General features: G+C 40.8%; 1 protein-coding gene across 1 annotated transcript in view; it reads right to left on the bottom strand.

The window, feature by feature from the left end:
• The window catches only part of LOC116689366 (versican core protein), a 52,657-nt gene that overhangs the window by 24,133 nt on the left and 667 nt on the right, over positions 1 to 27,857 (bottom strand). Inside the window, 5 exon segments of the mRNA XM_032515902.1 lie at positions 23,497 to 23,742; positions 23,745 to 23,789; positions 25,646 to 25,773; positions 25,901 to 26,075; positions 27,190 to 27,573. Of these exon segments, the coding sequence (XP_032371793.1) occupies positions 23,497 to 23,742; positions 23,745 to 23,789; positions 25,646 to 25,773; positions 25,901 to 26,075; positions 27,190 to 27,573 (978 nt within the window).

The following is a 27,857-nucleotide window of genomic DNA, read 5'->3' as shown; positions in this document are numbered from 1 at the left end:
CAGTCTCATGTATGCTCTCACTAATGGAGTCTCAGTGCTAGAATGAGGACAGAGTTGTTGCCAAAAGTAATGACTCTCCAGTAAAATCAACACTGCTGTCTCCAGTATTTTACTGGTAGTGTGAAGCCCCAAAGATGCTGTTTCAGGGCTCATGGTTGATCCACTGAATGAAGGAATGGTTCCCACCGTTGTCTGCTCACTGCTGATAACATCATCCTTTATGTCTGGATCAATGGATGATATAACAGTAGCCAAACTTTGAGACATTGTCATTGAGCTTGTGAGTGTCTCGTCAGAGAGTGAAGAAAACGATGGTTCACGCGTAAGTGATGGCAGTTTTGTTTTATGTGATTCAAGACTTTCTGGTGTTCTATGTGACATTGCTGTTGCTGCATCAGTACTGTAGAGAGAAGATGTCTCTGTGACAGAAGAGGTAAAAGTGAACATGTGAGGGGTTTGGTCACCTGAGCCCTCGTCCTCTGCTGGGGTGAAAACTGAACTTTGCTTTGTCTCATCAGTTACAGGAGAGAGTGAGGACTTATCTGTCTGGTCTGTGAGAGCACTTTCTTGTTCCACATTTGGAAATCCTGTTGGCTTCTCAGTGCTAAACAATGATGAAGCTGTAGGACCTTTAGAATCTTTGCTGGACGTCTCATTTGTCTGCTCACCTGAGCTCTCTTCATCTGTTGTTGGGAAAAAAGAACTCGATTCTGGTGTAACTGACGCTTTCTCAGTCTGACTTGTGATTACAGCTTCTTGTGTTTCATGTGATATTGATGTTGGTTTTTCAGTACTGTATAATGATGAAGCTGTATAGACAGTTGTTTTCAAAGTATCATTTGTTTCAGTTTCATGACTTGCTGTCACTAATGGTGACTCTGTACTCAATGAAGAGACAGTAGTTGCTATGATGATTGACTCTTCAGTGTAATCCTCAGTGTTTGCTTCAGAACTCTTTGAATCAGTGGTAACAAGAAGTGATGATGTATCAGGTTCCATGCTTGATTCACTGGATGAAGGAATGGACTCCACCATTGTAGTTTCACCACTAATAACGTAAGTGTTAGTGTCTGAAAAAGCATATTCTCTAACAGGAGATGTTGCTGTTGGTGCATCAGTACTGTAGAGAGAAGATGTCTCTGTGACAGAAGAGGTAGAAGTGAACATGTGAGGGGTTAGGTCACCTGAGCCCTCGTCATCTGCTGGGGACAAATCTGAACTTTGCTGCGTCTCATCAGTAACAGGAGAGAGTGAGGACTTATCTGTCTGGTCTGTGAGAGCACTTTCTTGTTCCCCAACTGGAAATGCTGTTGGCTTCTCAGTGCTAAACAATGATGAAGCTGTAAGACCTTTAGAATCTTTGCTGGAAATCTCAGTAGTCTGTTCACCTGAACTCTCTTCATCTGTTGTTGGGAAAGTAGAACTTGATTTTTGTGTTACTGATGTTTTCTCAGTCTGACTTGTGGTTACAGTCTCTTGTGTTTTATGTGATACTGATGTTGGTTTTTCTGTACTGTATAATGGTGAAGCTGTATAGACAGTTGTTTTCAAAGTATCATTTGTTTCAGTTCCATGACTTGCTGTCAATGATGGTGACTCTGTAGTCAGTGAAGAGACAGTAGTTAATGTGATGATTGATTCTTCAGTGAAATCCTCAGTGTTTGCTTCAGAACTCCTTGAATCTGTGGTAACGAGGAGTGATGATGTATCAAGTTTCATGCTTGATTCAGTGGATGAAGGAATGGACTCCACCATTGTAGTTTCACTTCTAAAAACTTTAGGGTCAGTGTCTGAAACAGCAGATGCTGTAACAGGAGATATTGCTGTTGATGCCTCAGTGCTGTAGAGAGACGATTTAGCAGTGACAGAGGATGTCTGAGTGAACATTTCCCGGGTTTGATCACCTGAGCTCTCTTCATCTGTTGTTGGAAAAGTAGAACCAATCGCTTCTGTATCTGGTAATTGCTCTTTTTGACTTGTCGTTAGAGACTCTTGTGTTTCAGCTGACACTGAGGTTGTTTTCTCAGTACTGTAGAGGGATGAAGCTGTAATATCAGTCGGCTTTGAAGTAACACTTATTTCAGTCTCATGTGATGCGGTCAATAATGGAGTGTCAGTGCTAGACACTGAGGACAAAGTGGTGGCCAAAAGAAATGACTCTCCAGTGAAATCAACACTGCTGTCTCCAGATCTTTCACTGGTAGTGTGAAGGCCCAATGATGCTGTTTCAGGGCTCATGGTTGATCCACTCAATGAAGGAATGGACTCCACTATTGTCCGCTCACTACTTATAACATCATCCTTGATGCCTGGATCAATGGATGATATAACAGAAGCCAAACTTGGAGACATTGTTACTGAGCTTGTGAGTGTCTCATCAGAGATGGGAGAAACCGATGGTTCAGTCGTAAGTGATGGCAGTTTTGTTTTACGTGTTTCAGGACTTTCTGTTGTTCTAGGTGACATTGCTGTTGGTGCAACAGTACTGTAGAGAGAAGATGTCCCTGTGACAGATGAAGTAGAAGTGAACATGTGAGGGGTTTGGTCACCTGAGCCCTCTTCATCTGTTTTTTGGAAAGTAAAACTTGTTCGGTTTTCCCTGATGTTTTCCTTTGTCTGATTTGGGGTTTAAAGTTTTTGTTTTTTACCTTATGATGTTGGTTTTTCGTACGAAATATGATGAAGTTTAAAACACGCGTTTTCGAAGTACACTTAATTCATTTTTATGACTTTTTGTCACTGGGGTGATCTGTGTCATGAAGAAATTTTTCTGTGATGATTGATTTTTTAAATGAAATCCTCGTATTTGCTTCAGAACCTTTGAACTGTGCTAACGAGGGGGGATATTACAGTTCCATGCTTGTTCGGTAAAGGAATGGACCCACCATTGATTTCACTGCTAAAAAGGTAATGTCTTTGTCTGAAAAGCAGTGCGTACAGGAATTTTTTGCTTTTGATGGTCATGCTAAGGAATAATTTACTGTGACAGAGGAGGTCTAGGACATTTTTTTGGGGGTTTGGATCCCCGGCTTTCTTTCTTTTTTGGAAAAGTAGACATCCGCTGTAGGGGTATTTTTGCCGTTTGACTTGTTACAGACTTTTGTTTTCAGCTGAACTGAGGTTGTTTTCCCCAGTTTTTAAAGGGGGTGAAGCTGTAATATCAGCTGGTTTTGATTTAACCTTATTTCAGTCTTTTGGGATGCTCTCACTAATGGTCTCAGTGCAGCCCGAGGAAAGTGGTTGCCAAAAGTGACTCCCAGTAAACAACACTGCTGTCTCCAGTTTTCATGGTAGTGTAAAGGCCCAAGTGCTGTTTCGGGTCAGGTTGCCCCTGAAAAAGAAGGACTCCCCCTTTTCCCTACTGCTGATAACTCTTTCCCCAATAACGGGTAAAAGGATGATATGCAAAAGCCAAACTTGGAGCTTTTATTGGCTTTTTGGTGTTTTTTTCAAAGGGGAAAACCGTGGTTCACCCTAAGTGAGGCATTTTTGGTTTATTGTTTCAAACTTTCTGTTGTTCTGGTGAATTCTTTGGTGCCCTCAGTTGTAAAGGGGAAAATTTTCCTTTGAAGAATGGTAAATAAACTTGGGGGGTTTGGTCACCCCGGCCCTCTCATCTGCCGGCGAAAACTGAACTTTGCTCTGTCTCACAGTAAAAGGAAAAAGGGGGCTTTCTGCTGGTCTGTAGCCCTTTTTTTTTCCCCCCAAAGGGGAAAGCTGTTGGCTTTCATCTAAAAAATATGAGCTGTAAACCTTTAGAATCTTGCTGGCTCTCATATCTGCTCAGAGGAGCTCTTTTCATCTTTTGTTGGGAAAAGGTTGACTCTGGTTAACGATCCTTTCTCAGTCTGCTTTGGTTTTCAGTCTTTGTGTTTCTGTATACGGTTTTTTTTTCTACTGTATAATGAATGTATAGAAGTTTTTTTCAAAGTATCCTTTTTTTCAGATCCTAACTTTCTGTCCAAAGATGGTGACTCTGTAGTCAAGAAGAGACAGTAGTTTATGTATGATTACTCTTTATGAAATCCTCAGTGTTTTGCTTCAGAACTCCTTGAATCTGTGGTAAGAGGGGAGATGTATAAAGTTTCATGCTTGATTAAATGGTAAAAAAAAGGCCCACCACCTTTGGATTTCCCTTCAAAAGATTTTAGGGCAGGGGCTGAAACCGCAGATGCGAAAGGGGGAAAGTTTTCCCGTTGATGCCTCAGGGGTGAGAAAAGACTTTAGCAGGGGACAGGGGAAATGTCTAGGGGAACCCCACCCCCGGGGTTTTTGATCACCTACCCTTTTCTTCATTTTATTTTTGGAAAAAGAAAAACCCAAATCGTTTCGGTTCGGGGAAATTGCTTTTTTGACTTGTCTTTAGGCTTTGTGTTTCACCCTGACACGGGGTTTGGTTTTCCATACGTAAGGGTTTAAGCGTAATATCATTTGGCTTTGAAGAAACCATTATTTCATCTCGGTGTGCGGAAAAATAATGGGGGGCCCGTCCCTAGACACTGAGGAAAAAGGTCATCCCCCAAAAAAAGAAAGGACTCCCAGTGAAATAAACCATGCTGCTCCAGATTTTCACTGGTTGAAAAGGCCCCAAGGGATCCCGTTTCGGGGTCATGGTTGACCATAAATAAAGGGGAGGGACCCCCCCTTTTTTCCGTCACTACTGATAAAAATTTTCCTTTAAATCCCTGGTTTTCCCAAAAATGAAAAATTAACAAACCAAACTTGGGGGGACTTTGTTATGAGTTTGGGGAGGTTTGTCAAGATGGGAGAAAACCGGGGTTTCGGGGCAAAGGGATGGCATTTTTGGTTTAAGTGTTTCGGGATTTTTTGGGTTTTTAGGGGGGAAAATGGTTGGGCAACAGACTGTAGAGAGTTTTCCCTGGGAAAGATGAGTAGAAGTGAAAAAGGAGGGGTTTGGTAAAACCTGAGCCCTTTTCTTTTTTTTTTGGGGAAAAAGAAAGAACTTGTTTTGGTGAAAAGGGATTTTTTTCTCTGTCGACTTGTGGTTCCCGTGCCCTTGGTTTTCCCTGATAAGGGTTTGGTTTTCAGTATGAAATAGGGAAAGCTGAAAACCCCTTTTGCGGGTTTTAAGTACCACTTAATTCATTTTCATGACTTTTGTAAACTGATGGGGGACTCTGTATCAATGAAGAAAAACAGTATTTTGCTGTGTAAGGCCCTTTTTAATAAAATCCTCATTATTTGTTTCGAACTTTTTGAATCGGGGTGCCTAAGGGGATTAAATTTTGTATCAGTTCCGGCTAAATTTCGTGGATAAGGAATGCCCCCCCATTGAAATTTTTCACTGCTAAAAAGGGAAAGGGCTTTGTCGGGAAACAGCAGATGTTTAACGGGAATTTTTTGCTGTTATGCGTCAGTGCTATAGAGAGAAAATTTTAGCTGGGACAGAGGGGGTCAGGAACCTTTCAGGGTTGGATCCCCCGACTCTCTTCCCTCCTGTTAAAAAATTTTAAACCAAAAACCTCTGCTGTAGGTGGTTTTTGGTTTTTTTGACTTGTTACGGGATCTTGGTTTAAAGTGACATGGGGTTTTGTTTTTTCAGTATATAGGGGGGGAAGTGTAAAAACAGCTTTTTTTGAAGAAACCCCTTTTTTTCAGTCTTGTGTGAGGGCTCTCCCTAATGGGTCTCAGTGCTACCACTGGGGACAGAGGGGTTTTCCAAAGTAAAAATCTCCAGTAAATCAACATCGTCCCCCAAATTTTTTCCATGGTATTGTGAACCCCCCCAAAAGTTTGCTGTTTCGGGGCTAAGGTTTGATCCATTAAATTTTAAAGGGAAATGGACTCCCCCATTTTAGGCTCACTGGGGATAACATCATCCCCAAAATTTGGTGAATGGAAAAATTGACAGAACCCCAAATTTTAAACCCTTGTTATTGACTTTGTGAGTGTTCATCAGGGATGGGAAACCGATGGTTCCCCGTAAGTTCCCAGTTTTGTTTTTTGTTTTTCCAAGACTTTCTGTTGTTCTAGGACATTGCTGTTGGTGCATCAGTACTGTAGAAAGAAGATGTCCCTGTGACAGAAGAGGTAGAAGTGAACATGTGAGGGGTTTGGTCACCTGAGCCCTCATCATCTGCTGCGGCGAAACTGACTTTGCTCTGTCTCATCAGTAACAGGAGAGAGTGAGGACTTATCTGTCTGGTCTGTGAGAGCACTTTCTTTCCCCCAACTGGAAATGCTGTTGGCTTCTCAGTGCTAAACAATGATGAGCTGTAAGACCTTTAGAATCTTTGCTGGACATCTCAGTAGTCTGCTCAGAGACTCTTTTCATCTGTTGTTGGGAAGTAGATCTTGACTCTGGTGTGTAACGATCCTTTCTCAGTCTGACTTTTGGTTACAGTCTCTTGTGTTTTCATGTGATACTGATGTGGTTTTTCAGTACTGTATAATGTGAAGCTGTTAACAGTTGTTTTCAAAGTATCATTTGTTTCAGATCCATAACTTGCTGTCAATGATGGTGACTCTGTAGTCAATGAAGAGACAGTAGTTGATGTGATGATTGACTCTTCAGTGAAATCCTCAGTGTTTGCTCGAACTCCTTGAATCTGTGTAACGAGGAGTGATGATGTATCAAGTTTCATGCTTGATTCACTGGATGAAGGAATGGACACCACCATTGTAGTTTCACTTCTAAAGACTTTAGGGTCAGTGTCTGAAACAGCAGATGCTGTAACAGGAGATATTGCTGTTGATGCCTCAGTGCTGTAGAGAGACGATTTAGCAGTGACAGAGGATGTCTGAGTGAACATTTCCCGGGTTTGATCACCTGAGCTCTCTTCATCTATTGTTGGAAAAGTAGAACCAATCGCTTCTGTATCTGGTAATTGCTCTGTTTGACTTGTCGTTAGAGACTCTTGTGTTTCAGCTGACACTGAGGTTGTTTTCTCAGTACTGTAGAGGGATGAAGCTGTAATATCAGTTGGCTTTGAAGTAACACTTATTTCAGTCTCATGTGATGCGGTCAATAATGGAGTGTCAGTGCTAGACACTGAGGACAAAGTCATGGCCAAAAGTAATGACTCTCCAGTGAAATCAACACTGCTGTCTCCAGATCTTTCACTGGTAGTGTAAAGGCCCAATGATGCTGTTTCAGGGCTCATGGTTGATCCACTCAATGAAGGAATGGACTCCCCTATTGTCCGCTCACTACTGATAACATCATCCTTGATGCCTGGATCAATGAATGATATAACAGAAGCCAAACTTGGAGACATTGTTACTGAGCTTGTGAGTGTCTTGTCAGAGATGGGAGAAACCGATGGTTCAGTCGTAAGTGATGGCAGTTTTGTTTTACGTGTTTCAGGACTTTCTGTTGTTCTAGGTGACACTGCTGTTGGTGCAACAGTACTGTAGAGAGATGTCCCTGTGACAGATGAAGTAGAAGTGAACAAGTGAGGGGTTTGGTCACCTGAGCCCTCTTCATCTGTTGTTGGGAAAGTAGAACTTGATTCTGGTGTAACTGATGTTTTCTCTGTCTGACTTGTGGTTACAGTGTCTTGTGTTTTACCTGATAATGATGTTGGTTTTTCAGTACTGTAATATGATGAAGCTGTAAACACTGCTGTTTTCGAAGTACCACTTAATTCAGTTTCATGACTTTTTGTCACTGATGGTGACTCTGTAGTCAATGAAGAGACAGTAGTTGCTGTGATGATTGACTTTTTAATGAAATCCTCAGTATTTGCTTCAGAACTCTTTGAATCTGTGCTAACGAGGAGTGATGATGTATCAGGTTCCATGCTTGATTCAGTGGATGAAGGAATGGACTCCACCATTGTAGTTTCACTGCTAATAAGGTAAGTGTCATTGTCTGAAACAGCAGATGCTGTAACAGGAGATTTTGCTGTTGATGCGTCAGTGCTATAGAGAGATAATTTAGCTGTGACAGAGGAGGTCTGAGTGAACATTTCTTGGGTTGGATCACCTGAGCTCTCTTCCTCTCTTGTTGGAAAAGTAGAACCAATCTCTGCTGTAGGTGGTAGTTGCTCTGTTTGACTTGTTACAGACTCTTGTGTTTCAGCTGACACTGAGGTTGGTTTCTCAGTACTATAGAGGGATGAAGCTGTAATATCAGCTGGCTTTGAAGTAACACTTATTTCAGTCTTGTGTGATGCTCTCACTAATGGAGTCTCAGTGCTAGACACTGAGGACAGAGTGGTTGCCAAAAGTAATGACTCTCCAGTAAAATCAACACTGCTGTCTCCAGATTTTTCACTGGTAGTGTGAAGCCCCAAAGATGCTGTTTCAGGGCTCATGGTTGATCCATTGAATGAAGGAATGGACTCCACCATTTTAGGCTCACTGCTGATAACATCATCCCCAATAACTGGATGAATGGATGATATGACAGAAGCCAAACTTGGAGACATTGTTATTGAGCTTGTGGGTGTCTTGTCAGAGAGTGAAGAAACCGATGGTTCAATCGTAAGTGATGGCAGTTTTGTTTTATGTGTTTCAAGACTTTCTGTTGTTCTAGGTGACATTGTTGTTGGTGCATCAGTACTGTAGAGAGAAGATGTCCTTGTGAAAGAAGTGGTAGAAGTGGACATGTGAGGGGTTTGGTCACCTGAGCCCTCATCATCTGCTGGGGTGAAAACTGAACTTTGCTCTGTCTCATCAGTAACAGGAGAGAGTGAGGACTTATCTGTTTGGTCTGTGAGAGCACTTTCTTTTTCCCCAACTGGAAATGCTGTTGGCTTCTCAGTGCTAAACAATGATGAAGCTGTAAGACCTTTAGAATCTTTGCTGGGCATCTCAGTAGTCTGCTCAGAGGAGCTCTTTTCATCTGTTGTTGGGAAAGTAGATCTTGACTCTGGTGTAACTGATCCTTTCTCAGTCTGACTTGTGGTTACAGTCTCATGTGTTTCATGTGATACTGATGTTGGTTTTTCAGTACTGTATAATGATGAAGCTGTATAGACAGTTGTTTTCAAAGTATCATTTGTTTCAGTTCCATGACTTGCTGTCAATGATGGTGACTCTGTAGTCAATGAAGAGACAGTAGTTGATGTAATGATTGACTCTTCAGTGAAATCCTCAGTGTTTGCTTCAGAACTCCTTGAATCTGTGGTAACGAGGAGTGATGATGTATCAAGTTTCATGCTTGATTCACTGGATGAAGGAATGGACTCCACCATTGTAGTTTCACTTCTAAAAACTTTAGGGCCAGTGTCTGAAACAGCAGATGCTGTAACAGGAGATATTGCTGTTGATTCCTCAGTGCTGTAGAGAGACGATTTAGCAGTGACAGAGGATGTCTGAGTGAAAATGTCTTGGGTTGGATCACCTGAGCTCTCTTCATCTGTTGTTGGAAAAGTAGAACTAATCTCTGCTGTGTCTGGTACTCGCTCTGTTTGACTTGTTGTTACAGACTCTTTTGTTTCAGCTGACACTGAGGTTGTTTTCTCAGTACTGTAGAGGGATGAAGCTGTAATATCAGTTGGCTTTGAAGTAACACTTATTTCAGTCTCATGTGATGCGGTCAATAATGGAGTCTCAGTGCTAGACATTGAGGACAAAGTGGTTGCCAAAAGAAATGACTCTCCAGTGAAATCCACACTGCTGTCTCCAGATCTTTCACTGGTAGTGTGAAGGCCCAATGATGCTGTTTCAGGGCTCATGGTTGATCCACTCAATGAAGGAATGGACTGGACCATTGTAGTTCACGGCTGATAACATCATCCTTAATGCCTGGATCAATGATGATATAACAGCAGTCGAACTTGGAGACATTGTTATTGAGCTTGTGAGGTCTCATCAGAGATGGGAGAAACCGATGGTTTCACTCGTAAGTGATGGCAGTTTTGTTTTATGCGTTTCAAGACTTTCTGTTGTTCTAGGTGACATTGCTGTTGGTGCATCAGTACTGTAGAAAGAAGATGTCCCGTGACAGAAGAGGTAGAAGTGAACATGTGAGGGGTTTGGTCACCCTGAGCCCTCTTCATCTGTGTTGGGAAAGTAAAACTTGATTCTGGTGTAACTGATGCTTTCTCAGTCTGACTTGTGGTTACAGTCTCTTGTGTTTACCTGATACTGATGTTGGTGTTTCAGTACTGTATAATGATGAAGCTGTAAAGACAGCTGTTTTTGAAGTATCACTTGTTTCAGTTCCATGCCTTGCTGTCACTGATGGTGTCTCTGTATTCAATGAAGAGACAGTAGTTGCTGTGATGATGGACTCTTCTGTGAAATCCTTAGTGTTTGCTTCAGAACTCCTTGAATTTGTGGTAATGAGGAGAGATGATGTATCAGGTTCCATGCTTGATTCAGTGGATGAAGGAATGGACTCCACCATTGTAGTTTCACTGCTAATAAGGTAAGTGTCATTGTCTGAAACAGCAGATGCTGTAACAGGAGATTTTGCTGTTGATGCGTCAGTGCTATAGAGAGATAATTTAGCTGTGACAGAGGAGGTCTGAGTGAACATTTCTTGGGTTGGATCACCTGAACTCTCTTCCTCTCTTGTTGGAAAAGTAGAACCAATCTCTGCTGTAGGTGGTAGTTGCTCTGTTTGACTTGTTACAGACTCTTGTGTTTCAGCTGACACTGAGGTTGGTTTCTCAGTACTGTAGAGGGATGAAGCTGTAATATCAGCTGGCTTTGAAGTAACACTTATTTCAGTCTCGTGTGATGCTCTCACTAATGGAGTCTCAGTGCTAGACACTGAGGACAAAGTGGTTGCCAAAAGAAATGACTCTCCAGTGAAATCCACACTGCTGTCTCCAGATCTTTCACTGGTAGTGTGAAGGCCCAATGATGCTGTTTCAGGGCTCATGGTTGATCCACTCAATGAAGGAATGGACTGGACCATTGTAGGTTCACGGCTGATAACATCATCCTTAATGCCTGGATCAATGGATGATATAACAGCAGTCGAACTTGGAGACATTGTTATTGAGCTTGTGAGTGTCTCATCAGAGATGGGAGAAACCGATGGTTCACTCGTAAGTGATGGCAGTTTTGTTTTATGCGTTTCAAGACTTTCTGTTGTTCTAGGTGACATTGCTGTTGGTGCATCAGTACTGTAGAAAGAAGATGTCCCTGTGACAGAAGAGGTAGAAGTGAACATGTGAGGGGTTTGGTCACCTGAGCCCTCTTCATCTGTTGTTGGGAAAGTAAAACTTGATTCTGGTGTAACTGATGCTTTCTCAGTCTGACTTGTGGTTACAGTCTCTTGTGTTTTACCTGATACTGATGTTGGTGTTTCAGTACTGTATAATGATGAAGCTGTAAAGACAGCTGTTTTTGAAGTATCACTTGTTTCAGTTCCATGCCTTGCTGTCACTGATGGTGTCTCTGTATTCAATGAAGAGACAGTAGTTGCTGTGATGATGGACTCTTCTGTGAAATCCTTAGTGTTTGCTTCAGAACTCCTTGAATCTGTGGTAATGAGGAGAGATGATGTATCAGGTTCCATGCTTGAGTCATTGGATGAAGGCATGGACTCCAACATTGTAGTTTCACTACTATTAACTTTAGGGTCAGTGTCTGAAACAGCAGATGCTGTAACAGGAGATATTGCTGTTGATGCCTCAGTGTTGTAGAGAGACGATTTAGCTGTGATAGAGGAGGTCTGAGTGAACATTTCTTGGGTTGGATCACCTGAGCTCTCTTCATCTGTTGTTGGAAAAGAATAACTTATCTCTGTTGTAGCTGGTACTTGCTCTGTTTGACTTGTTGTTACAGAGTCTTGTGTTTCAGCTGACACTGAGGTTGGTTTCTCAGTACTGTAACGAGAAGATGTCCTTGTGACAGAAGAGGTAGAAGTGAACATGTGAGGGGTTTGGTCAGCTGAGTCCTCGTCATCTGCTGGGGTGAAAATTGAACTTTTCTTTGTGTCAGGAGAGAGTGAGGACTTATCTGTTTGAACTGTGAGAGCACTTTCTTGTTCCCCAACTGGAAATGCTGTTGGCTTCTCAGTGCTAAACAACAATGAAGCTGTAGGACCTTTAGAATCTTTGCTAGACATCTCAGTTGTCTGTTCACCTGAACTCTCTTCATCTGTTGTTGGGAAAGTAGAAATTGACTCTGATGTAACTGATGCTTTCTCAGTCTGACTTGTGGTTACAGTCTCTTGTGTTTCACGTGATACTGATGTTGGTTTTTCAGTAGTGTATAATGTTGAGGCTGTAGTGACAGCTTTTTTTGAAGAGTCACTTGTTTCAGTTTCATGCCTTGCTGTCATTGATGTTGTCGCTGTGTTAATCAATGAAGTGACCAAATTTGCTGTGGTTGAACCATGAGCTGTTTCATATTGTGTCGTTCCAATAGCTGATTCCTCTGTAATGAGCATGGTAGCTGCTGCACTAGCTCCTGTTGATGTTGTACCAGAAGTTTGGTCATCTGTAATTTGTTCAGCAATGCTAGGATGCAATGACCCTGTCTCTGTAATGACACTGACCTGGGTCACGGTAAGAGTTTGTATCTTTTTTGCGTCCTCAGTCACACTTGAGATTTCCACCGTTGAAATGCTTTCATCTGGTTTGCTTGTGCTAATGACTGGAGAAGAAGAACTAACCACAGGTGAGGCAGTTTGATCTATTGAAGGCTCCACATCTTTGACACCACTGGTGGTTTTCTCAGATAATTCAGTCATTAGTGATGCACTTTGTGTTGAGTACTGACTAAAATATTCTGTGAAAGAGGCCATTGTTGTCTTGATAATTTCAATAGCACTGTATAAGGGGGAACCAGTTGTTGTGGTGGATTTATGAGAAGGAGGAGTTGTTGTCTCATTTTGTTTCCACTCCTCGTGCATAGTGGTCTGTGTTGAAGTTTTTTCCAACTTACGAGTGGCAGAAAATGATGTTTTATCTGTGCCTGCTGTTTCTACTATTTGTGACGTTACTTCACTCTCCCATGTAGCTTGATCCATTGTATTTGCAGCACTTAAACTTGAAGATGATGTTGTCCCTGCTGAAGTATGTGATGGTGGTCCTGTTGTAAAGAAATTTACGGTTTTAACCCTTGAACCCACCTCCTGTATAGACATTGCATCAGTCAAAACTTTCTCATTAGGTGAGACGGAAGGCATTTTGCTGGCTGTATTCCCTCCCTGACTTCTGACTGTAGCCTCTGAAGTTTCAGCCAGGGTAGGTGCTGCAGATGCTGATGATTCAGTGTTGCCTGCATCTATAGCCGGTGTTATCTCAGTCTTGGTCCCACCCTCCTCGTCTTGAGTGGAGGTCTGTGAGTCACTAGTTGTTGATATTGGTGTTTTCCCATCAGCGTCATCAGAGGAAGGAGTGTATACAGTTTGCAACATAGTCTGAGTGCTGTCTTCAGCAGCTGGACTCGCAAATGTGCTCTTTGTGTCCTGTTTGGTGCCAACTTTATCGCTGGCTGTGTAAAGTTCAGTTGCAGAAGTAACAGATGGTTGGTCCTTAGATTTCTCTGTCTGAGTCACTCTGGAGTCACTTCTAACATATGTGGGAGTCCTCCCTGACTCCCCGGCCTCTTCTTGTACAATTGTGGTTATGACAGAGGTGGTTTCCTCATGAGACCTCATGGTTTGGGTCTCTTTAGTTGCTTTGGTGATCTGTAACTCAGCTGGTGTTACTGAGGGAAAAAAGTCAGCAAAGGTAGCTGTGACATCACTCATCCCCTCTGTGGCGTCTGTGGCAACTTTAATTTTGTGTGTGCTTTTCAATTCTATTTCCTTTACTGTTGAGGCTGTAACAGAGGTTGTGTCTTTCTGTGTGTAGCCTTTTGTGGTCATCTTATCTGCTTCAGGGATTATCTGAGGAGGTGTTGATACAACTAGTGAAATTATGTCAGGGTTGTACTCATCAACATCAACATCTGGGATCTCTGTAGAGGTCAGTATTGCTGTCAGTTCTGTTGGTGATTCAGTGGATCTATCAACAGCTGAATCAGTCCAACTATTATTAAACACTGTGGTTATTTCATTGCTTGCTCCCAGAGTTGTTACATTTGTCAAAATCTGGGTACCTTTGGCTTCTTTGTCTTCCGGGCTGGATGGCTCTAGTGTGATCTCATGTTTACCATTTAAAAAGCTAACAGTTGGAGTGATGGTTACCGCAGCTTGGGAGGAAAGGTCTGGGTCCCCACTCTGCAGGATGGGCTCACCATCTGCTATGGAGGGGGTGGGATGGTCAGGCACAACTGGTATGGCAGGAGACTCAGAATCTTGTGGATGTGGAGCTTGGTCAACTGCAAAGAAAATAAATGAACATAAGGGCAGATTGTGGCAATTTGATTGCAAAGTAACTATAAATGTGTAGCTTATGGATAAAAAAAATAAAACTACAACTTTACATTTTAGTTCCAGGAGTGGTAGGAATGACATTCTATTATAGATAGTCGCACTATCACAAACATCACACTTTAGAGATGCTGTTTTCATTGTCAGTGGAAAAACACCAAATACATCACTGAAAAAGGATACCAAGTAAAGGCTATTTTAAAGATTTATTGTATGGGGTAGCTGTTAAAGACTTTCACATTAAATTGAGTTTACAAGACATAGGGATTACCACTACATGACTATGGTGGCTCTGGATTGTTGCTCTGGAAGAAGCTTTATCAAGTCTATGAAAATACCTCTACGTCACCAAGGTTATGTCAGCTTGTATTATGACACAGCATATGTTTAATAAAAAGAGAGACATGGACATTTACCAGGCAGAGAGGGTCTAACCCCAAAAAAGCATCAATTGATCAAGGGGTTCTGTTTCTAAACACTTGCGAAACAAAGTGTATGAACTACTTATGCTGCAACTGCTTTAATGAGTCAATGGATTAAAAGAAAACTACAAGTAAAAGCTGAACCTGAATTTCTATGTGTTAAATTGTGATTTAGAATGAAAACAATACGGATATCACTGTAACAAGCATTCACAGTTTGTTTTTAGTATTCTCACAAAATCCTTCTAAAAACATTTCGAAATAAACAAACATTGCAAAAGACTGCAAATAAATCTCTCTCCAGCATGTGTGTCTGAACTTCATCCAAACCATAATTCAAAGATTTATATTCTAAATTTCTGTGAAAAAATAAAATATTATCAAGAGGCCAGTTGAACATAGACATTGCCAAGTACTTACAAAATGTTTTGATCTGTTGATTTATTAAAGTTACTATTATTATTATTTACAAGATCCATCACATGGTAAAACGGCCCTGTCTTCACTGAAACACGTTAACACATTCAAAACAGAAAATATGAATTGTAGTAAATCAGTATGTCAACAACATTAATGGCATATACACTATCAAATGCAACTATTTTAGAACTCATTCTTATGTTTGTAGGATTTAAAACATGAACACACAATACAACCCAACAAAACATCATCACAATCTACTGCTTAAATATTAGTAGGAGTTCAATCAAAACAACTGCGTCCAATGCTTAATACATATCATGACCTTCACAAAGGTAAAATGTATAGTAGGACTAATAATTTGGATAATATATTGTAGAATTAGTCATGGTATTGTGTCCACTCATTATTTATTATCTAATTAGAGTTCCAAAGACCAAGTTTAAATGTCAGCAGCTGTCTGCTCTTGATTTTAAGTCTAACACAGAAGCAGAATATCAGTCCCTTTTCAGCATGCAATGTTACAATTTGATCATCCTTCATCTACGCTATGCTGCCTCAAGTGGGTTTATGTATTTATATCAACAAAAAAAATGTATGGCTGAAAATAGTCCAAATCCAGAAGATAGTTGCCTTCCACTACTACACAAAACCCAACCACCAAGATATTAGATATTAGATTTGAATGTTATATTACAGCTCAATTTAGGTAACTAATAGATGGCATTCATAACCTTTGAAACTAAGAAAAGGTTTTGAGGCCATGAAATAAAAGAATTGATGAAAGGAAAAAACCCTGATGACACCCACTGAATGTCCACATGACGTGTCTGTAGAAAGGACCATGTCACATGTGAAAACTGGCCCAAACAACAGCCCTTTATCTCTTAATTAATAAAGAAAAGCCTTAAGAGTGAGCCATGGCGGCAAATCCGATAAAATGCATTGGGCAGCTGGCAAAATTAACAGGTAATAGTTAATCCTAAAATTAACAGTTTGGTCTTGTCGCGCCTGAATTATTTACCGGCATTTGCTAATGTAGTACAAGCAAAGAGGAGGAAAAGATTGTTCACAGCCAACAACATGAAATCCTTTGGTATACAAACTTTAAACTCTCTCTTTCTTCTCTCTTTCTCTTTCTCTCTCTCTCAATTCAATTCAATTAGCTTTATTGGCATGAAAATATTGCCAAAGCATCACGCAAATTAATACAATTACAAATTCAACAACAATATAATCAATCGTAACAAACCCAAAGTAATAATAATAACAATATAGCAATGGTAATAATCAAATTAATATGAGACAAAGCTTTTCAAGTAATAATAATAAGTCTAAATGTTTTCAAGGCTTAATATGTTTGTGTGTGTGTGTGTGGCTTGGTCATGTTGGTTTCTCTCTCTCTCTCTCTCTCTCTCTCTCTCTCTGTTTCCCATAAATGGTGATTCAGAAAGATTATTGGTTGCAAACAAGAACACCTGTACCAGCTCAGCTCTACAGAAAGACACCTGTTTCAAACCTAGGCCAGGCCTGAGAATTCAGGCAATGGACCCACCTGACCAGCAGACACACACACACACACACCACACACACACACACACACACACACACACACACACAAACACACTCTCTAGTCAGTCGGCTGGGCTGAGATTCCCAACACCACATTAAAAATGAATGACTGAATCGAAGCAGCTCACAGTAGAATTGGCATAGGCAGTACCATAGCTGGATAGGACAAATAACTACCTGAGCAAGCAATCAGCTTCAAGTGGTTAATTATTAGCTTACTTTAGCATAAAGACTGGAAACAGAAGGAACTTCTAGCCTGGCTCTGCCTTAGCAAGCCTAAGTGAATTGTAGGTTTTCAGTATTTCATAATATACTGTATTTTACAAACACTTGATATGTAATTGTCTTGATATAATCCAAAACAAACGGGCACTTTTCAAATGACAATAATATTGACAAAAATTGGGTCTTACTAAATGTTCATTCATTGATATTATTGAGCAATTTGTTAGCATGCAGCCAGGCAACACACTCAAGTATGGGCTGGTCACAAATCTGAGTTTACGAGATTTTTGTGTTGCCAATGGAATAGCTATTTTGTCAACAGCTTGCTACATATCCTCCCATTGCCACAATATTTTCCACAAGCCTTTCCTAAACAAACTGGGAGGGCAGAAAAACCCTTGAGTGCCTCAGCTGAGCTACATCACATGATAACAGCAAATGTAGCTATAATCGGTCGCTTTGGTCAGGCAGCCTCCAGCTGTGCACATACAGAGGGGAGGCTTTGTGTTAGCAATGACATCACCTCTTGAGGTGGTGTCCAGTCTGTGTGGAAAGAAAGCCTCTACGCTTACTCAGGTAGACTGCCAACACAACGCTGTTATTGCCAGGCTGGCAGTAAGCCGGTGCATGCACACAGAAGGAGAGAAATACTGCAAATGCATGGAAATTTGCAGTACAAATATACACTATGTGCAAAGACACAAAGACATATTTTGTATCTCTTTGATATATAGTACTGTAAGTGCAAACACAAACATACATATTATTATGCAATGTATACTCATGGCAACCAAACTGACCACACTGCATATACACAGTACTGATGAACACACAAGCAGTTCAGAGTGTTTATAACCTGAAATACAGATTACTGCTCTCCCATGCACCTATGCAATAAATCAGACCAAATTCCAAAAACTGTGAAATGACCAATGTTTTCACTTGTGTCCTTTCCAATTCAACAGATCCCTCTGCTCTCTAGGAGCTGCTCTTCAGGGACAAGGAATGAGTCACCATGGCAATGTTTGCCACTCAACCTGAAAGTCATGGCCTAAATATGTATTTAAAAATGCTCAATTTGCTGTAACTAAATATCTTGAAGTCATGTCTACAATAACATAATTGACATAACTCAAATATGAGAAATACAGATTATACAATTATATTATAGTTTTCTATTGAGTTTTAAAACAATATTTTAGTAAAAGTGTGTATGTAGTAAGTATCATCAGGAAAGTATACTTAAATTATTAAAAGTAAAAGTACTCAATGCAAAAAAACAACAACTCACATTCAAAACTGTTCTGTGATTAATCGGCTAATCATTTTAGCTGGACTTGTAGGCCGTTATTGTTGAAATTTATTTAAAATACATTGTATTTTTATAAACATGTGTTTTGTGTGCAAAAATTTGAATCTGTAAGGTAACTAGTAATTAAAGCTGTCAGATTAATAAAGTGGAGTAAAAAGTACAATTTTGTAGTGAAGAGGAAATGGAAAGTGGCATGAAAAGAAAAGGCTCAAGTAAAGTATGAGTATCTCACATTTCTACTTAAGTACAGTACTTGAGTAAATGTAGTTAGTTACATTACATCACAAATTATATGATTCTGATCCCTCTCTCTCTCTCTCTCGCTCTCTCTTTCTCTCTCTCTACTGTTGTCTCTCGCCTCTCCCTCTCTCTTTCCCATCTTCTCTTGCTTGTCTATGTCACAATAATTATAAGGACATCTGCTCAGCTGGACTGACTGAGAAGGTCCTGAGGCTAAGCAGTCTTTCTGCAGTAGTTCACACTGAGAACAAACACAAACATGAGCCTTAGGGAACCGGAAAACAAAACACTTCAACTTGGTTAATTGCAGAAGAACTTACATGCAAGGAGTTGACTCGCCATGCAAAACTGAGTACCAGTACATTGTTCAGTAATTGCAGATTACAATTACCACAAAATATTATAGTAATTTAGAGAGCACGTCCCTGCAATTTAACTAATCCTTGAAATTTAACAGTCTAATTTATCTAGGAATAATAGTAAAGTCAGGTAGGAAAAAAGAACAAGAGTTGTTTTAAGCTGCTTTGGTTAAACGACAAAAATCCAATTGTCTAACAGCAGAGGCCCAACACATTGTTTTTGTTATGTTTACATTACATCAGTGTACTCCAACTATTAATACATTTCACAGTTAAAATCAAACTTTCTCTCTAATTCAGCACCCCGGACAGCACAGCTTCCCCAACTTCCAGCTATTGTACAATGCAAAATAATGCTAAAGAGAGCAACACGGCTGTTCATGAGAAATACCAAAGTCTCAACAAACCAGTGCATCAACTTGTAAAAAAACAGAGCAACAAATAAAACAAATTCGTATCACACTCCAGTATAGTGGACACACACTATTTGAGGATAGACCAAATTGCAGAGCTCATTGAACATGAGTAAATTATAGGCCAGCCTAAAACAATGCTTTAATGTGGAAAGCTGTAATTATCTCCAAGAGGATTGTTTTCATTCAATCAGGCCCTCCTCCAATTGTTTACCATTTCATTGTCGTGGTAAACAAAGATGCCATTTCCTATTTGCACAACTACACTTAAATTAGAACCATTTGCCCTGATTACAAAGTTGAAACTTTGAAAGATTCAATTAATTTTTGGAATGTCTTACCTGATAGATTCTGCATGGCAGTGGTCACTTGGACACCAGCAACCACTGTACCTGGAGTGGTGGTTGTGTCAGCCACACCTGAAGGCACGTGAGTGGATGCAAAGAACTCTGTGCCAATCTCTGTTGCTGTGTTGTCCTCTGTCAAGGAGTCACTGCTGTGCTCTGGCACCTGAGTAGTGGACTCGTCAAAGACATGCACACTTGTTGGCGATGTCACATCTTCAGCTGAGGTTCCAACATCTATGAGAGCGGTGACGGCTATCGCAGTAGCAGATGTGCTCTCTTCCTTGTAGACGACAGACGGTGTCTCAACATCCTGGGTTCGAGGTGTGGTCTGTGCCTCAGTGCTGGTAGTCTCTGGCGGTCCTGTGGTGGTGATCTCAACCTCACTGCCAGGTTGGGTGTTACACATAAAGGTGGTGTCAGTGGGAACAGTTGTGGGAATAGTTGTGGGGAATGTTGTTCCATCAATTATACTAGTGCTGTCGGATGGGCTGGATGAGAAGTCATCTTGGGGTGGCTGAGAAGGCACTCCCTCTACACCATAATCAGTCTCAAGCTCATCAACATAGTCTGGGAATGGTGTTGTTGAATAAAGCCCAGTGGTTGAGGGTGATTCTGAGGGGCTGAACACTTCCTCGCTGGTCAGTTCAGTTGATTCTGTTGGAGTGTCGGTGAGGTCGGAGGTCATGGCTGTGGTGATCCCAGAGTCCACAATTGCTTCCTCGGTCTTCCCCTCTGCAAACATGGGCTCTGTGCTGAGAGAGGCGTCTGGTATGGGGACATCAGGTTGGATTGTGCTGATCTCAATTACTGACTGATCGTCAGGCTCCTCAAAGAGTTTAACCACTGACTCTGTGGTATCAGTGCTCTCTGTTGAGTGTTGGGGTTCTGAAAATGTGTCACCGCGGTGGGGAGCGGTTTCCACATAGGTTACATTTTCACTTACAAAGTCGTCAACATTAACGTCTGGTGCGGCCGTTGAAACATGATCAGCATCTTCATGTTCCTCTTTGATGGTGGGTCCAACTGTGGTGATTAACTCTTCTTCTTGGTCTGCTGGAGTGGAGCGAGGTGGTGTCATGCTGGTAGAGAACATAAATGGAGGTTTTGTAGGAACTGCAGAATCTGGAGACTCGTCTTCCTCTGATACAGTTTCAGATGTTGGGCTTAGCGTCATGATGCTACTCTCCAATAAAGGGATGGAGGCGGGAGAGCTGATGGTGGTGGTTCCTACCACAGACATATCCACAAAGGAAGTCTGGTTTATCAACTTGGTCCTTCCTAAGAAACACACATAAACACATAAATTAAAAAAATCTAAAATGATTACAATAATCTGAAAAAATATAACTCCATCAAATATAAAGCAGAATTGTTTAGAACACTTTAAGAATACCGACAAAATGCGGAGGTGTGGAAAGATGCCAAGATAAACAAAAAGATCCAGCGGTCAAATTGGCCTCACCTCACTTTGATCTAATGGTGTGTAAAACAGATACAATTTTTATATACTAAATTTGTTCATACGTTTTTAGAATGTAAAACAGGAAGTTTGTGAGACAAGCTTTTTGAGTCAAATAGCAGTCAAAGAACAATATGCCACAGCTGCAATAAAAGTGTGCTACTTAACATTGAAGTACACAGAGGTAGGCTTCCTAGAAACATGTGCAAGGACTTCCTCTCTTAACTCCTAATGCTGTTTATGACCTGGATTAACATTCATTTACGCAATGTTCTCAAATAAACAGTGGACTCAATGCTTAGTTATGGAACAAAGTTTTTATCTGCACCAGAATTGTTGGCAAATAATCTCAATTATTTTAAGGTATCAGTGAGGCCAATATAATCATGCTGATTCTCAATTTAATAGTCTGCCTCTTGTACCGGATGATGTTGGATAGTTTGACGTCAGTTTATGGTAGATGAGGTCATTTCAAAGTGTTCTTTTTTTCTGTGAAAAACCAAGTTTGGCCTACTCTAAATGTTTCTCCAAACATGTCCAGATCTGCCTGAAAGTATACACATTACTATAACTGAGAAATTAAACATGAAGGAATCTAGCATTGTGGTTTGGTCCGAGTTGATCTGACTATTTTTTTTCTCTCTTGTACATTGTGCTCGATTTCTCCTCCAACAATTTGAGTGTTTACTTGGGTTTCGTCCTGTCATTGAACAGCAGCCATGAATTTGTTTTATCTCTCAGTGATGGTCTTCAAATGCTCCCTAATTAACTAATCCCTTAATTTACATCTTTAGATTTGCTACTTCCTCTCTGACCTCACATGCTCTCTCATTTTCTCACACCCATGAAAAGAAACTTAGAAAGCTTTCCTCGCTGATGCAGACAGATTGTGTAAAGCCAGCTGTTGACCATTACGTACTAGCCCTCTTTCTTCACAAAACTATCTCTGATGTAAAGTGTGAGACACACTTTTTCCCTAACAGGAAAAATAGTGCCTGCTCTTAGAGAGTGCATTATCTCACAGATGCTGTCACGGAGGCCTTTGTTTTCTCTGGGGCAATGCAGAGACCAATCAGAGACCAATTATTGCACTTTTCCCTCTGCACCAACCCTTTATTCTCCCTGTGTTTCTGTGTAGTCTATCTGACATAGGTTTACATAGTTTTCTGGGATGTTACTGACAGTGGGAAAGCAGGATATGATGGAGTGAGTCCAACCAAACAAGGGTACTTGAAAAGCACTTAGACGGGGCCGTAAATACAACAGGACTGAGAGAGCTGACGTGGAAAACACAGAGCAGGAGGTGAGGGTGGCCTGTTTGTGTGCCCTCTGAACTCCATGGGGACTTATCACCGCGAGACCTAGCACAGCTCAGGGGCAGTAAATGGCCAGGCAGGGGACAGCTTATCTGTTCAACCTCTCATTTGTAAAGATGGAAAGGCCAGGTCAGGGGTCACCGAGGATGACTGAATTTAGAAGTCCAGCAGTAGCTTTGTCCATTATCTAAACGTCTGCTCTGATAAGTACAAGTGCGAATGACGGCAGGCAAACTCTGACAGCGGAAACAAGATGAGAAAGGAAAAAAAGGGAGTAAGATAGCAAGACTGACAGGTGAGGTGTTAGTTGCTTTTGCTGTTTCTCTAAATGACAACTATCATCTGGTTTTACCCTGGGGATAGAAATTAGTTAAGAACACTCTTATTCTGGGGAGGGATTAGCATAGTTTTGCTAACTTCCAGTGAACCATGAAGTGTCACTATTTATAAGGATCCATAGCTATATTCTCCTGTCTTCCAATGTTTAGTAATCACCATGGTTTGCACAAAATGTTTGTTTCTCGCCACCAGTTGGGTAGTATAAGGATAAAGGTTAAGAAGCCTGGATTAGCCCAGCTGGAAGTAATAAAGATAAAGAAACAGACAGAAACTGATTGTTCACAAATTCTTGAGCAAACTATTAGTCATTAGTCCTGCTATTTGAATAAGAAACTGCCTTGTCCAATGCTTTCTAAAGTAAACAGAGGCCACCAGTAGGATTTTACTCTCCTCTTGGCTAATTATTGTGGCCATAAAAATGGGCGGGAAACTAAAACGTGAGACAGTGAGGTCAACTCAACACTTCAATCTGTAAGACTACTCTGACACGTAACATGTGATGCTCATAAGAAAATCAGTCCTCCAAAACAATGGACAGAAGATGAGACAGGTTGTAAACATTTCAAAATGTTGGTCTGGTTCAGATGTGGGAATGTGTACAGCAGTGCAAAGAAGCAGAATGTCAAAGGGTGGGGAAGCAGAGGTTAAGGGGAGATGAGATCATAGCTTCTCACAGTCCAGGCCTGCTTTTGACAGGGAATGGTCTGTGCCTTCACACATTGTCTGTCACTGTTTTAACCAAAATATAAACACATACAACCGACCATGTGCAGGTGACACTTTGTTTCATGACGTAATATATTAGACCTTGTGAGAGAGTTTACCTTTGAAACAGTAAGCTCCGAGTTTCATAGTTGGTTCTGGGAAGCCGGTCTGGTTTCTGTAGCGGTACATGGTCCTGACGCCGAGCAGACCTCCCCCGCACTGCACTCTGGGTTCTGCAACAGGGTGTCGTGCACTGCCATCGGAGAGCCAACCATAGTCACATCTGTCCAGACCCTGTCGCCACGCAGCATGAAGCTGGCCAGGGGTTGCCAGGAGAGCATTCATCTTCTTACACTCTGCACTGGCTCCTCAAAAGTCATTTTATGGGTCACAGGAGCATAGTACACTTCACCTGAATGAAAGATATCAAAACAAAAAGAGTTTGCTAACTCAAGAACTAACTCAGGTAACATGACAACAAACCATCAGTCATCATAGAAAAAAACAAAAAACGATTTAAAAAGCATATTATACCTCAAGCTACTGATTTTTCAATCATTTTGACCTTTCAGAAGAGATATAGCCCAAAAACAGCTGACAAAGGTCAAAGCTGTGCAAGGCATTGCCCCAAAACATCACCCACCAATCATATTTAGGACAACAGTAGGTCATTCATTAAATCAATCTGAAGTGGGATAACAATGCAGACAATGTGCCTAGCCTGTCAATGAATGTGTCTGTTCTTCAGAACATTAGGTGTTCCTTTGGGGTGAGTGAACAAGAAAACACCTTCTATGTTTCCTTCCTACATGTTGTTCTTGCAAGGGGTTTTACCTTTAAAAAGGTCACTGCACTATGGCAATTATAAACATTTGTTTCTGCCTGCAGGGTAGCATAAATTAAACATGAACAAGAAGGGTGGGATCTTGATCGGAACCAAACTAAATTAGAGGAGAAGATGACTGACTGACTGACTACATGTTTTTTTTAGTTAGTCTTGGGCGTAACATTTCAAATATCTCATGATAATTTTTATACCATTGATTTACAACGGGTTTGAGATTAGGAGATGCTTTCCACCCAGATGTCTGCAGATGTCTTCACTCTTAAGAGCAGACGAGAGACGTGTAATACTCTACAACCAGACTTACAACAACCAAACTTCACTATTTACACATTGTCTGGCATTAATTAACATTATTATACTAATGAGTATCCAGACCATTGGGGTGTGCCAGCACTATAAGACACATAACAATGCAACCACAATGTCCCCAGTCCCCTCCCCCTCTCTCTCAGCCATGTTTTGGGTAACTCTCCACTTCAAACTATCTAATGAAGGCAACATGCCAGACAAAAGATGTATTTTGGCAACTTGACATCACAAATCAATACACAATGTAGCAACCCAACACAATAAAACAAGACTATTACTGTAACTCTTAGGTAGAGTGTTTTAGCCGAGGTAGGGTAATTGGCCCAGAATACAGCGAGGTCAAAGATGCATGAAAAGTTTCTTGGAAGGGTTGAAGCGCTAATTTGAAGACGTATGTTTGTTCCCTTGCACCAGTATATACATCTGATCATAACACTAATAATACACATATCACAAAACTGACTGATAGCTTCATTCACAACTAAATGATTTGCAAATTGTGCCAAAATAATGAAACATGATATGATTTGATGTAATATGATTCTGTAGCTGCACAAATCCCAGATAAAAGAGCAACTTCAGAGGTCTGACTGGAGTTAAAGATATGTCAAGACAGATGTTAACGCTCATAAAACACTCTGAGTGGAGTGAAGTCCATCAGCAGTAACAGGCTGAATAATGAACCGACAGACAAAGACTGTTGGCTGAGAAGTGAGGACTTCCCATAAACAGTGCCAAAGACATTTCAAACCCTCGTTATCACATTTTGTTTGCCGACTTTTCAAAAACCATTATGGTGAAGAATCAATTTCGATTCAAAGAATCAAATTATCAGAAGCTTCTCTATAACCCTAAGCCCCTTTCTACAACATCTGGAATTGCTTTCCGCCAACAAAATATATAAGATAAGAGATAAGATAAGATCACACATTCTCACAAATGCAGTATTCAAGAAAAAATTATAGAGTTTATTTCCACAGGGGTCCTTATAAGTTGTAAAATTAATTTGCATTGGCAATGTGCTCATTTTGAGGTTTTAATTGAGTTTAGGGCCTCTAAACGAAACCTCATTGCTGGGAACTAACAAAATCTTCATTTTGTGGCTGACTCACCATCAAGTTTGTCTACGTAGCAGTATACATCATAGGTGTCCGTGGGATTCCTGGGCCCATATGACCTGACACCAGGTTTAGTCCGTAGGTTGCCAAAGCAGCCCTTCCTTGGCTTTGTAATTGGGTATCTGTACAGACAGAAAAACAAATTGATTCAATTTTACATTACCTCCAAATACAATCAAAGTACATAATTGAATGGCAGTGTTGTTTAAAAGAAATTGCTTTATTGCAGAGTATTAAAATGCAGCTAACCTCACTGTCTGGTCAGCAATCCAACCGGCATCACATTGATCAAAGCCGTCTTCATAGGCTGCTTTCAGTTGGTCATATGTAGCAATGGTTGCTCCAATGTCTTGGCAAGCTTGGACAGCCTTCTGGTAGTCCAAAGTGTACCTGCTCGTTCTTGCCCGGTAGTGAAAAACGACACCTGAAAACAAATAGAAGAAGAACATGACCATCCAAAGATAAAACTCCATGAAATTTTGCATATAAACATGAACATAGTGATCTGGAGTTCATCAGCATAATTTTGGTGCTATAAATTACGTCAAATGTCATATAAAGCACACACCATGGGTGAAATAATCGAGTCTCTCTACTTATTTGGAAAGAAGGAACTTTGCAATACACCAAGAGCATAAGCAAAGTACTCTACAGTTCACCACAAATGAACAAGATAACTGTAGCTGATGCCATGGCCCTGAAATCCCCATATTTGTGGACAGTAAACAGACGCAGAAGATAAGATTGATAGACCTAATTAACATTGCAGATAGTTGGAGGAGAGGTTGTGCAGATTGTAAACCAGTGAAAACCAAAACTATCCCAGTATCCCCCCACCCCACCCATGTTTTCTACATCCCCAAAACATGAGTTATATCTAACAGAATACTTCTCGTGTGACACATAGAGTGCACATAATGACATTAGGTAAAGAACCCCCTCCACCAAGGAGAGTGCAGCACCATTGTTGTTGGATACAATACATAATTTAAACATGTGTAAATTTAAGGGAGGGATAATGGGGAATACTGTTTTTACTCAGTAAAGGCATGGTAACACCCACTGAGTGCCCCACCAAGAGAAAAACTGACAAGGTGGCACCCAAGAATACAGGAATGGATAAGGTAAAGACATAGGTAGCTTTTGTTCTGCCAACATGATGAATAGTGAATACCATCTATATTTGGGCTTTAAAAGTGTATTGGGTTGATGGCTGTACACTGAAATTAAAACATTGTAGTATTTGAATGGACAGGGACCCAAAGTCTCATCTTTTTTAAGAGGACATTGCCTCCAAAAAAAGAACTGCAAACTGTGGTTACTCTGTGTAACTACTGGGTAGCTGCTGCTATCAAAGTAAGTACTATAGAAGGGCGTCCATAGTTTTCTCACTACGTTTACATTTCTATCACCACTCGTATCGCATTTCACTATTATTAAAACCTTGCAGCAACACCCCTCTACAGTGAGAGAGTAACTTGGGGAAGCAATTTTAGAATATTTTGTATGATGTGGGAAGGATATCATGAATTTCTTACCATTGACATCAAGGTTTACTGTATCGTGGGTGTCCTCAATTCCATACATGACCTCACACCGATAAGTTCCCGCATCACTGGCAAGCAGCTTGACCATTGTCAATGAGGCGTCACCCACATCCTCAGGGTGACTGGGCACTGATACACGGTTCCTGTAGCTGGAGCCTATTTTGATGACTCCATTTTGTGCCACCAGCACTGTGGATTCAACTTCTCCTTCTATTTTGGTCCATTTAATTCGTAAGTAATCTCTGCTGTAAATAGCCGTTCCATTGGGACTGATCTCGGGTGCTGAGGTTGGGATGATGGAGAAGAAGCAGGGAAGATTTACCTTCCCTGAGAGGGACCCAGTGACTGGTCTAATAATCGATAATGCATTGGAGGCTGAAAGGCAAAAGCAAAGCATTTTCAAATCATTTAAATGTAGTTACAACTGTATCATTTGTTTATTTTTTGCCACGATTTGATTTCTTATTGTTTTTCTTCCCTACAAAAACATGTCTGTTCTCATTTTAACCATAAACACAATAAACTGCCCGAGTCATTTACATTGATGGCGTGTGACAACTACACCCAGCCTAATAAAAGAAAACATGCATCATGGCTTGAAAACAGTTCTTGGAAAGTCAAACCTCATCCTTAAAATGTTGGGTGTGGGAACACATTCA

This window comes from Etheostoma spectabile, chromosome 5 (genome assembly GCF_008692095.1).
Source record: "Etheostoma spectabile isolate EspeVRDwgs_2016 chromosome 5, UIUC_Espe_1.0, whole genome shotgun sequence".
Lineage (NCBI taxonomy): Eukaryota > Metazoa > Chordata > Actinopteri > Perciformes > Percidae > Etheostoma > Etheostoma spectabile.
The sequence above is the reverse complement of the archived record's forward strand: the minus strand, read 5'-3'. Positions and strand labels throughout refer to the sequence as shown.